Consider the following 12664-nt stretch of genomic DNA (forward strand, 5'->3'; position numbering starts at 1 on the left):
AGATTGATTCAGAGTTAGCTGCTTTATTCACTCGTGATGAGAATTCAGCCTACCAATGGTGGTGAAAACACAATATAAGGACATATTTCCTTTTCATATTGATTTTTAATGCAACCACTATTGTCAAAAACAGGAAAAAAGGATTGGAAACCCTAATAGTTGAGTTCTAAATAAAAATGAGAGATCTGAGTTCATTTGGCTTTTTCAAAAGTTTTGTTACTTAGACTGACTGCTCTTGTTTCCATCAGTTTTCTGAAAGTGAGTGACAAAAGTCTCAACATCGGCCAGGCCAAAGGTGGCCAGGTCAGTGATGTCTTCAGGCCAGTTGCTTAGATCAAACGTGGTAGCAGCAGCCTTCAAGACACCCATATCAAGATTGCCAAGCCACGTGGTGAGGTTGTCACAGAAGCCATTGATTAGTTTATCTTTCACTTTGTGGAAGTCATCATCATCCACTTGTTTCCTGCTGAGTTTTACACCAGAGAAGGTGTTTCTGGGAAAAGGTCCCGCTTCATCCAGGAACTGCTTCAGATGCTGACCTGGGACTGTCTGAAATACAGAAGGAAAAATCTTTTACTGTCACGATTGCTAAACATACACCATAGCATATTAATTCCTCTCTAGGGAGTTTAATTTGCTACAAGAGCCAGGGTCGTCTTCTGCAGTCCATCTGACAACATCTACAATGTCAGCCCATCCCTCTGAAAGAGAAGGCTCAGAATTAAACCCATAAACACACTAATCTAACTTCCCTTGTTTTTAATCCACAGCCTAGTACTGAATTACTCTCACAATTGTTTCACAATAATGATAATAAATGATAATAAAACACTTACACACTAACACACAGCTCATCGATGCTCCTAACACATTCACTCTGCTCATCCTGTTTCACACAATTTACTGTCACTCTTGTATCTCAACCATATGCATCTTCACACACATTTCACTCACTTTAAGTCAAACAGAACGTCATTACTGACGCACTTGGCTACCGAAGCTATTTCTAGCTGCACCCTCCACAGCCGCGACACACACACACACACACACACACACACACACACATACACACTCTCTCTTAATCACGGTCAAAGTCAATGTCTCTGATACCCCTTTTCCACCAAAGCCGTTCCAGTGCATGTTCTGGGCCAGTGCTTAATTTGGAACCGGTTTTCCTCTTTCGACTGGCAAAAGAACTGGCTCTGGGCCAGAAAAACTGGTTCCAGAGTGGCACCAGTTCTTTGCTGGACTAGAAGAAAGAACCAATATGTCACGGGGAAGGGGGCGGGGTTATTGACCTGCCCAGCCGCTGCAATGAATGCTGGAAGCGATGGTGGATGAAAGTGTAACGCTGCCGCAAACGGACCCTGGTAAGTTTCTTTTGAAACATTTTCGCATTGCACATAGTTGTTTAGTGTTACCAGTTTCTTCAGGTAACAGCTGTGTCACAATTTAGGGCCCGCGTCCCTCGGAGGACCTTGCTAACATTAGCTAACGTTAGCAAGTTACTTAGCCATGGGCTCACCTACCAGCCGCACTTTCAGTTGGCTAAACATTGTATAACGTGTAGTGGACGAGTCACTGTTTAATGCGCTGTTTTTCATGTGGTCTACAGACTTATCTGCCATCGAACAAGACGATGCTAACTACGAGCTAACGTCGCTACTCCACTGCACCTCGCCAACACCATCTAGCAGCTGAGGTCAAAGCTACACAGCAAGGACCTGAATGATGCCCTGCTGCAGAAACTGGAGACTGACACCAGTGTGTTTCTTCACGGAAAGTTTTAGTTTTGCACATTCAGTGCACACTTGTCACTTTTATCATTAGCTTGTTTTCTGTATTTAAATAAATTCCCTTCTAAAGAGACATGTCTGCTTCTGTATGTTTTCACTTAATGATGTACAATTTAACTGTGTAATAAGTTCATGTAAAGCTAGTAAAAACAAGTCAAGACCTCAACAGGTTACCCATTTATGAAGATGATTTTCATAAATGTCTTCAGTCACTGTGTTTATAAAGAAATGAGAACATGATAGTCATAATCATTTATATGAATTTATTGAACTGAAGGATGAAACAATATTGGTGACATTAAGTAGTCCAGCAAACACAGGTAAAAGTTGTCAGGTAAGCAGCAACAAAACAACAAAAACAATGGAGAGTAGCAGTCATAACATGTGCAGCATGCACAACCAGAACTGAATATAACAAACATTTGAATGGCGGCACCTCCACCGTCCTTTCAATCTCCCAAAAGCCATTTCCACAACCGACCATGCACTGCTTAATCTGTAGTTATAGGTGTGTTGTTTAGGGGTCAATCTGCCAGTGTCCGCAAAGTGCTTCATGAGCCAGCTCTACATGGGGTAGGACAAAAATGTATAGGTAAATCAGCATGTTGAGTGGAGACTGATCAATACTAAAATCAATAGCTAAGCATCCTGTTTTGTCCAGCTGAAACTACAATAAGCCCTCAGTTGTCTAAATAAGTACACAACACATAACGTTACACATTTGCATTGTGAATTAGCTGTGCTCTGCCAGCTAACGTTAGCTTACAACAAAGGCTAACATAACAATCTCACGTTCGATGTTAGTAAGAGACAAACCGTGTTAGGTTATTACCTGTCTTCTGGAACGTAATTGCCGTCCATACAAATCTTGTTGAGCAGCACAAATACGACGTATGAGGCCTCGGAGTAACAGCTGCACACGTACGTGGTCCGCCGTTGTTGTTGTTGTTAAACGTAACTGACGTATACAGTGATGCAATGACGTGGCACCCTAACCACCTCGAGCCGTGGAAAAGCAAATTGGTTGTCAGTTGGTTCGCAAGTTGAACCAACTGACAACCAGCACCAGCACTGGCCCTGAACCAGCACTGGAACTGCTTTGGTGGAAACGGGGTATGAGTGTCACAGTTACACACTAAGGTTCTGCTAACACATACTACTGTTATCTGGGTGTTCACATAGACTGTAGCTTACCTGTAGGAAATTTAGAAACATGACTGGCTGCTAATTCAAGCATGACCTTCATCTCTGTAATGTTAGCTAAAGTTGCTAGCCTAATTACTGACTGAATGAACCGAGTACACCTCTTCTGATTAACTGTAACGTTACCGTCATTATCATAAACAGCAAAATTTAGAACACACAGTCACATTTTATTACTTTGTAAGGCCATCATGTACATGATTAGCTGCTGTGCTAGCTAACGTTAGCCTATAGCCTACTTTAACAAACTGACGGCCGAGCTCCACCGGGCATGTCAGCGGCGCAACACGTCTGCAGCGCGAGTCCCGTAGCAGCTCGCCCCCCTGATAATCAATTACAGGGGCTCCACCAGGAACGGGAGCGCCGCGACAACCCCCGTCTGTCGCGCGACAACTCTCTATTTTATGTGGCTCTTCTATTTTTGTCGCGCTACGCTCCCCTACATGATCCTCCAGCAGATAAAAACTACATGAAATAGTGTGCTAAACGAGCACAGTATGTTTTTAAATGAATAAACCATTATCAGAGATGATATGTGATGATTTTTTTTCATGCATTTACGAACGTTTATCCGTGACATTGTGTAAATGTCCATGGCGGACATTTGAAAGCGAGTAGATGACAAACAGTACAGTAAACTTGTAGATAAATCAAATATATCCTCCTGGGTCCTGACAATTGATTTTTGTCCTCTGTGGAGGACATTAGTCTCACTAGTGTAACTCAAGTATTCTTTATGCTATCCATTTGGGTCAAATTGTGTTCTGAAGAGGACATCCAGGGCTTTCTAATGATGTAGACATTATGTGGGTGGGGTTAACAGGGCAAACACACACCCTTTTCAAAATGGCTGCCATTACGTTTTTCTCGTTTTTTGCTGCCAGAGTGGTAATTGATCATTTTCTGGCAAAAGTTATGATTATTTTGTTGATATTTAATTAGTTTCCTGAATGTAAGGGTCTTAACTTGAATTTAGAGAGATTTCAGAAATCCAGAGTAATTTTAACCTTTTCAAAATACACCTTTTATTCAGTGACATCAGGACTTAGTACCCCCTGTCTTTTAACCAGTTTCCATGATTCAGCAGGCAGAAGGCCATTAAGGGGAATGATATTTTTTTCTCATAATTTCTAATACATTTTTAAGGTTAGTCAGTTTGAAAGCAGAAATTTGGCTTGGAGTGGGACTCTGAAGTAATGTGTATGCAAGAATTTGGAGGTTTATTGGAAAAAAAGAACACCTTAGGTGAACGTACATTCCCATGCATCTATGGTAGGATACTACCTAAGAGGAGGATTTCGAGAAACTTCTTGCTCTATTTCCTTTAAACAATGACAATTCTTGCTGAGAGTATATTCACACATACAATGGTATGTGTGTACAGTATGTGTGTACTATAAAGCTTCACTCCACTGTTCTTTACCCTTCCTAGGCCACCACACACAATAAAGTTTATCTGGTCTTTGGGGTCTGTCACATAGGGGTCATGGGTTTCGGGAGCCCCATAGTTTGACCCAGAGTTAGGGAGTTAGAGCTCCCATAGGGAGCCCGGCTCCCCATCACTTCTTATTGCCTGGGCAAGTGCTAAATGTCTAAATAGCAAGCATTACACCTCATCACATCATAGACATTGAGGAGTGAGTGCAGTTGAACCACTAGGCCCTTAAACCCAGTCGTATAGGGTACCAATCCTACACCCTGACTGCAACGTCAGGCCCATTGGTATAGCTATTAAGAATACACTCTACTTTGCTGCAGCTATACATCATAGTGTTAAGCATTGAAGACAGCCACATCATAATTCCAGGGGAGTAAAAGTCCTTGTAGCTCATTTATTTAGAGATAAAGCATAAAATACCCCATAGTCCCATTGTATGCCACCATGGCGACGCCCTCTGACAAGAACTCACAGTATTCACACTAGAGCATCATCAAGGTCTTATGGCTTTTTTGCCCAAATTTAAGGTGGATCTGGTCAATCTGGTGGGAGAAATAAAGCAAAGTATAAAACATGTCCTTTGCTGTTGCCAGTAGGGGGCACTGTAAGTATAACTTATTATTGGCATGTTGATGTCTCCAGGCGGAACAGTCATCAAACCTGTGAAATCTGAGGCAGATTGAATGTATGCTGAAGCTACAAACCACTTCCTGGTTCCATGGCAAAACACATATGTTTGACATGTGATGTTGAGGGTCTGGAGAAAGACCAGTGGTGTGCACAGACATTTTGGGGGGTAGGTGCTCAGTGAAAAATAAGGGCACCTTGTGCAGCATGTGGAACCGCCAGCTGCCTTATTATAGCAGTGTGAGATAAAAAAAAAAACATTACAGGCACTACATTGTTCTGCAGACACATTTTTGTCATTGCCAAAGTTTTAATAATAGCTTATTAAGGTAAATACAAGATTACTGTAACGTAGAAATAACTTATGGTTGGTACAAAATAATATAATTAGCTAATATAGCGTCATGCCAGATTTAGATTTTAATAAATCGTTAACATGATTCTGGTCTTGACTCTGACCTTTCTTCTTCATCAGTGGAATGAGGAGGTACATCTGCCTCCTTATCCTCCTTGCTGCTGGTAGATGGCTTTATCCAGAAGAGCAGAGAACTGCTTCCCTAGGCTGCCTGCTGTAGCTCCCTTTCTTTTTCTTTTCTCAGCCTTTCCTTTCTAGGCATTATGCTGCAATTGATAAATGAAAAGAGACCAACAGTATGAATAAGACTGCTTGGTGACATTACAACAAGGCAGACGCCTACTTCTTCTGCAGGCAATTGGGAATTGCCTGTTTGTCATTTAGCAAATAAATTACTGCAAGTTTTAATTATGTAGCCTAATGTAAACCTACACAATACTAAATATTCAGCTAAAGTATACCGATAGCTTCACATGCTGTACCAGTGACAAATTCTATCGACATTGGTTGTGTGGTGGTCATCACGTTACAGTATATCCATTATTGATTTTGGCTAGCGTCCAGCTTGTTAAGCAGGTGGGCAGTCAGCAAATTTAGGCTCAGCTGTTTGGTGCTGTATGAGACAGGCTACTAAGTTATAGCTTGGCAACTGAGGCTTAGGGGGCAAACAATACACTCAATTTATTTATGTGTTATTTATCCATTTATGTGTTACCTGGCTGGTGGGACAGGGGAGGATATGTGTGTGTGCTGCAGCTGTGCAGTGCTGCTGCAACGCGCCTCCGTTTGTGTCAGTTCTGCACGTTCACATTGACAAAGGAAGAGAGGGAAGGGAGGGGTGCACGTGTGTGTGTGTGTGTGTGTGGGTGGGTGGGTGGGTGGGCATTTTGGGGCATTATTATTACACGCTTTTAATCAAGAAGTGATTGTTGATCATGTCACCTTGGGCCACATTAGTACACTGTAAAAACAACAACAACGACAACAAAACAAACTAATTTTCAAAAGGGCACTTGCTTGGTTCAGAGGGCAAAGGGCAGTGTCTATCTGTGCACGCCACTGAGAAAGACCACATTTGAAGTTGATTGGATAAAATCTCTAGGGAGAGTTTGTTAAAGTACAGCCCCTGGAAATGGCAAAAATGGACCAAAATGACACAGTAAATTCAAAATGGCTGACTTGCTGTTGGGTTTAGGCTATCACTCCCGTAGACTTTCTGGTACATCTTGTCATGGTGCATATGCTTACCAAATTTCGTTAGTCAACATGAAAGTTAAATGTGTGGGCTTTTACTTTGAAAACTGTTGGGGGGCAGTATTGAGCCGATTTGCAACACCCAAACTTAAAACCCTTATCAAATATCTAATTTCAACACTCCTGACAAGTTTACAAAGTTTCATGGGTTTTTGAGCATCCAAAGCATCCCAAAAATGTGCTCAAAGACTTAAAAAAATAAATAAATAAATAGTAATTCTTTCAATTCCAAAAGAGCCTTTGTGACCTGTGGTCAGGGCCCAGGCCCTAATAATAATAATAATAATACTAATACTAATAATAATAATAATAATAATAATAATGATAGTAATAACAATAATAACTTTGACTTTTATAGGGCCTTTCAAGGTACCCAAGGCCTCTCTATATATGCTACAATGATCTGGGCTGCTCTAATTCAGTGAATGTAGAGTCTGTGTGCAAACCCCGGGAGATCTTGCCTCCGGAAGAAGAGCGGAAGAGCCCTGTTTGCCGGTTGTAGGCTGTTTGTAGTCCGCGTGATATTGACCAATCACATTTGAACCGGCTGCAGTTGTTGCCAGGTTAAACAGTCCGTGCAGTGAACTAACTAGGCGGAACATAATTGGCATCACTGCAAACTCTGAATCCATCGCAATGTTTCAGCAGATTTACTTATATATAAACGGAAGTCAGAAACAGAAATTCACCTCCTCCGCCCAAATCAAACCAGAATGCCAAAAAATTGGGGGTCTGCCCCCAGAGGCTGTATCGCCTTCTACTGGAAGTCGCACGCCGAATACAGTCGATGGGTTCTGAGAATGCAAATCAAGGACCCCCAACAATGCCAAGGTCTGTTGTTCTAATACTCTGAATTAAATATGAAGTAATAAAAAGTAATGAAAAATACATTCTCATATGCTTCCACAAAAAACAGCAGCAGGTTGCTTCATTGATTCATTGGAGACCACGACCACCAGCAAAACTATGAAAACATGGATTGACAAACTCTCACACAACATGTGCAGTATAATCCAAGTCTCATTATCCATTCATATGCTCAGTACTTCCTAAACACATGCATTTTGACTAAAAAACTTTAGTATTGGAGTTTGGCTTTAAAGAGAGCATAGATGGGTTTCACTTTCAGTTCAGTTTTCAGTAGTAAGGTTTTAGCAAAAAAGCATGTTTTCTTCACAATTTCAAGGTAACACAGCACAACAACACAGCACAGGACTTACTGATTTACAGATAGTCATTTTATGGGAGATGTACTCCTTGTACTCCTTTAAGAGTGAAAAGTCCCCTTGTTGCCAGGGAGGTCAGAGATCAGGTTCTGCTGGGAGTTCACTGTGGGTTTTTTTTTTTTTTTTTTAATGACCAAAGTTTTTTTTTATTTTCCATATTTCAGGACATTACATTACACTAACAAACAAAACAATACAGACACCTAAACAGGATATCCACCTACAGTGTACAACACAGGTACCACATAACCAAAAAAAAAAGAAAAAAAGCACAGTTTAGTCAAGGGGGTGTACCATGGTCGTATAAAAGGCAGCTTTCTTGAAGATCATGGCCCTTTTAATAAAATCAATATATTTTCCCCATTTGGTATGGTATGTGTCAAGCCGTTGTATCATCCTGTATGATAACTCTTCATATGCTGCTACTGTATCTAAATAAGTGAACCACAAGCTAGATGGGAGGAGATCTTCTGATTTCCATTCCCTAATAAGTAGTTTACGACCCAGCATGATGGCTGTATGGATCTATTTTGTATGTGATTCAGCAATGCCCTTTGAAGGGGCAGGGTCCCCCAGAACATACAAACTAGGTCGGAAAGGAATGTCTTGACCCATGATTAGTTTAATGCTTTCATGAATGACAGGACAGAGGGATGTCATATGCTGTAAAGCCCTGTGAGGCAAATTGTGATTTGTGATATTGGGCTTTATAAATAAAATTGATTGAATTGATTGATTGATTGATGAATTGCTGTTCACCACATCTGAACCTTGGGGCAGGACCATAGCAAATGCATAAGGGTGCCTGGGGCCTGCTTACATCTCCAGCATGTTGGGTCCTCCCTTAACCCCGCCCTATGTAATTTTGTAGGGGTCCAAAAAGCCCTATTTAGGATTTTAAATTGTATTAATCTAGTCCTGATCTCTCAAGAGGACTTTTTAAGGTTTTGCAAAATGGAGCTCCACTCTTTATCACTAAATGATTCACTTAGGTCTGCCTCCCATGTCCGTCTGAGGCCATCCGTCTGCTCGCCTAGCCTATCCAACAGAGCAGAGTAGAATAATGAGGCCTCTTTACCCTTACCAAAGGCACCAAGTATTTCCTTAAGGATATCTGGACTTGAAAGAGTCACTTGAGGATTTGGAAAAGCAGGGTGAAGTAAATGTCTAATTTGCAGGTATCTCCAAAATTGATTCTGAGGTATACCATATTCCTCTTTCAACATAGTAAAAGATTTAAGTACGGACCCATTATATATATCCTATAGAGTCATAATGCCTTTTTCAGCCCATATTTTTTCAGCCACAGCCATGCTGAAGGAGTTCACTGTTTTAATCTTGATGCTTCAGCAGGCTCAGGGTTGAACTCTTCCAGCTGAAGGATGAGTTCTTTGAGCAGCGAAGCACCCTGCCATTACATCATCCACATTGATGTCCCGTTGTTTCTGACACAGAGCGTTACCTGAAGATGAAGCAGATGAGTGACTCTCAGAACTCACAGCCCACAGCCTTTATGAACCATCTGATGAAGCTCTCCAACAAAACCCAGGTAGACAACCTATATGTCTTTATTCAGCATGACTTCCCTTTTTTATCCTTTTCCTTCTTCCGGGCGTTTTGCTGCCACATGGCTTTATAGCCTGTTAACCACGTCCAACATAGAGTTGCTACTTGTATTCAGTTAAGCCAGAGGTTGTTTTTAGGTGTATTTTGGGTGGAAATTTTCATTTTTCTTTTGTTTTTCTCTTCTTTTTTTTGGTTTAGTCTTTCTGCATTGATAAAGAATTCTATTGTAAGTCAGACATATATTTTCTTGGGGTTCAGAATCAGAATCAGAATCGGTTTTATTGCCAAGCAGGTTTTCACAAGTTCAGAGTAGGTGAGGGTCTCTGGTCTTGTTGATGAGGCCAGCTGCAGATGGAAAGAAACTGTTTTTGTGGCGGGAGGTTTTGGTCCTGATGGACCGCAACCTCCTGCCAGAGTGGAGAGTCTCAAAGAGTTTGTGTCCAGGGTGGGAGGGATCAGCCTCAGAGTCCTGGAAGCGTACAGGTCCTGGAGGGAGGGCAGATTGCAGCCAATCACCTTCTCGGCGGATCGAATGATGCACTGCAGTCTGCTTTTGTCCTTGGCAGTGGCAGCAGTGTACCAGATGGTGATGGAGGAGGTGAGGATGGACTCAGTGATGGCAGAGTAAAAGTACACCATCATTGTCTTTGGCAGGTTGAACTTCTTCAGCTGCCGCAGGAAGTACATCCTTTGTAGACTTGCACCAATTACAATTTTTTGGGTCGATACCAATTTCCAATTTGTAGAGTGTTTGGATGGCTGATTCTGATTTTGGGCAATTCCGATTTCATTTTTTTCAAACCACTTTACAGCACACAAGATATTGCAATATTTTCTATATTTGCTTTATTAGAACATTTTAACCAAGATACAACCAGCTTTTCAATAATCATCTCAAACAAACAAACAAAAACAGTGACATGTTTCTTAACCTTTTAAGAAACATTTTCGTTTTTGCTCAAATATAACTTCAGGTACAGTATTAAAATAAATAAGTAAAAAAGGCATACATAAATAAAAACATGGTTAAATAAAATAATAATTCTTGGTGTATAGCATTTGTGGGTCATTTCTTGAATAGACAAAAAAGTAAAAATATCTCCTGTGGAAAATTCACACAGGTCTTCAGGACGCGCCCATCAGTAAGCGCGGACATGCGCAAGTTCAGTTTAACACGGACAGTTAACAACTTTCTTCTTCTCTCTTTTGATGTGTGTGCGTGAATGATTAAGGTGAGAAGCCGCCCATGTTTCCCTTCCTCACATTGCCCAAGCTGAGTTGCACATGTGCGTGTGTGTGTGTGCTGCTGATGTTACACGATGTCAATCATGCGGCGTGCCGGGAATTTGACTGCCGTTTTAAAAAGGCATATTTTAGAGTGACTGGCCGGTCGTAGGTCATGGCCGATCACGTGAAAACTGGCCCGATTCCAAACACTGCCAATAAATCAGTGCAAGTGAATCCTCTGATGTGCTTTCTTTGTAATGGAGCTGGTGTTCAGCTCCCACTCCTGGGTGATGGTGGTCCCCAGGAAACGGAATGACTCCATAGTGTCGACTGGGGAGTCATACAGGGTGATGGGGGTGGGCGGGGCTGGGTTCTTCCTGAAGTCTACAACCATCTCCACTGTCTCCACTGTCCTGTCAGAGATGAGTCCAGTGATGGTGGTGTCGTCCACGAACTTCAGGAGCTTGACAGACTGATGACTGGAGGTGCAGCTGTTGGTGTACAGGGAGAAGAGCAGAGGAGAAAGAACACAGCCTTGGGGCGATCCAGTGTTGATAGTCCGGGTGTGAGAGACATGTCTCCTAGGGCTGCTCGATTAATCAGATTTTAATCTTGATTATGATTTGGGCTTTCAACGATTATGAAAACAAAATAATCGACATGAAACGATTATGCGCTTCTTACTTTACTCTTGTTGTCTTGTGTTGCAAATCAAACGTACCTGGAAGCCGCGCATGAGCGATACTGCCCCCTGCCCTCCTCTCCTCTATTCACTCCATGAGCCAGTCAAGTAAGTGAACTATGAATAATGCAATGGGCAGGTGATCGCAGAAGATTTCAAAAACAGCGTGCAGAAAATGGCAGAGGGAGAGCGAGAGTGTTTGGTCTGTGTGTGTGCGCATGTGTCTGTGTGTGTGCGCGCACATCAGGTCTGAACTCCGCCATGTGCATTACAGAGAGCAGAGGAGAATTGTAAATGCGCAACCATGTAGAGACAGAAATGACATACCGACGTGTAAACTGTATAAGTCATCACATGTGCTGCATAATCGTTTACATAATCGTGATTTCGATTTTGACCAAAATAATCGTGATGATGATTTTTTTTCCATTTCATTTCATTTTCTTTTTTTTTCCATAATCGAGCAGCCCTAATGTCTCCCCAGCTTCATGTGCTGCCTCCTGTCAGACAGGAAGTCAGTAATCCACCTGCAGGTGGAGTCAGGCACACTCAGCTGGGAGAGCTTGTCCTGTAGCAGAGCCAGGATGATTGTATTGAAGGCAGAGCTGAAGTCCACAAACGGGATCCTGGCGCAGGTTCCTGGGGAGTCCAGATGCTGGAGGGTGAAGTGGAGGGCCATGTTGACAGCGTTGTCTACAGACCTGTTGGCTCTGTATGCGAACTGCAGGGGGTCCAGGAAAGGGTCGGTGATGGCCTTGAGGTGTGACAGCACAAGACGCTCAAAGGACTTCATTACCACAGAGGTCAGGGCGATGGGTCTGTAGTCATTAAGTCCTGTGGTCCTTGGCTTTTTGGGGACGAGAATGATGATGGAGGTCTTGAAGCAGGCTGGCACGTGGCATGTCTCCAATGAGGTGTTGAAGATGTGGGTGAACACCAGAGACAGCAGGTCGGCGTAGTGTTTCAAGGTGGACGGAGAGACAGAGTCTGGTCCAGCTACTTTGCGGGGGGTCTGCCTCTTAAAGAGCCTGTCGACATCCCTCTAGTGAGAGTAGTGGTGGGGATGGAGGGGGCCATAGGAGTGAGCAGTTAAGGGGGGCGACAGGCCCCTGCTGAGGTGGGGGAGGTGATGCTTGTGGGATGGAGCTGGTGGTCGGGGGTATGGTGTCTGGACTGTCCCATTGTCTTTCAAATCGACAGTAAAAGTTGTTCAGGTCGTTGGCTAGGCGCAGGTCGTTGACAGAGTGTGGGGGTTTAGGTTTGTAGTTTGTAATCTGTCTAAGCCCCTTC

General features: G+C 42.6%; 1 protein-coding gene across 1 annotated transcript in view; it reads left to right on the plus strand.

The window, feature by feature from the left end:
* The window catches only part of adgrd2 (adhesion G protein-coupled receptor D2), a 149082-nt gene that overhangs the window by 7949 nt on the left and 128469 nt on the right, over positions 1–12664 (plus strand). The window contains exon 6 of the mRNA XM_049578766.1: positions 9354–9448. Coding sequence (XP_049434723.1) covers positions 9354–9448 — 95 coding nt within the window. The remainder of the gene's footprint in view (positions 1–9353; positions 9449–12664) is intronic.

The sequence above is a fragment of the Epinephelus fuscoguttatus genome, linkage group LG6, assembly GCF_011397635.1.
Source record: "Epinephelus fuscoguttatus linkage group LG6, E.fuscoguttatus.final_Chr_v1".
In the NCBI taxonomy this organism is placed as follows: Eukaryota; Metazoa; Chordata; class Actinopteri; order Perciformes; family Serranidae; genus Epinephelus; species Epinephelus fuscoguttatus.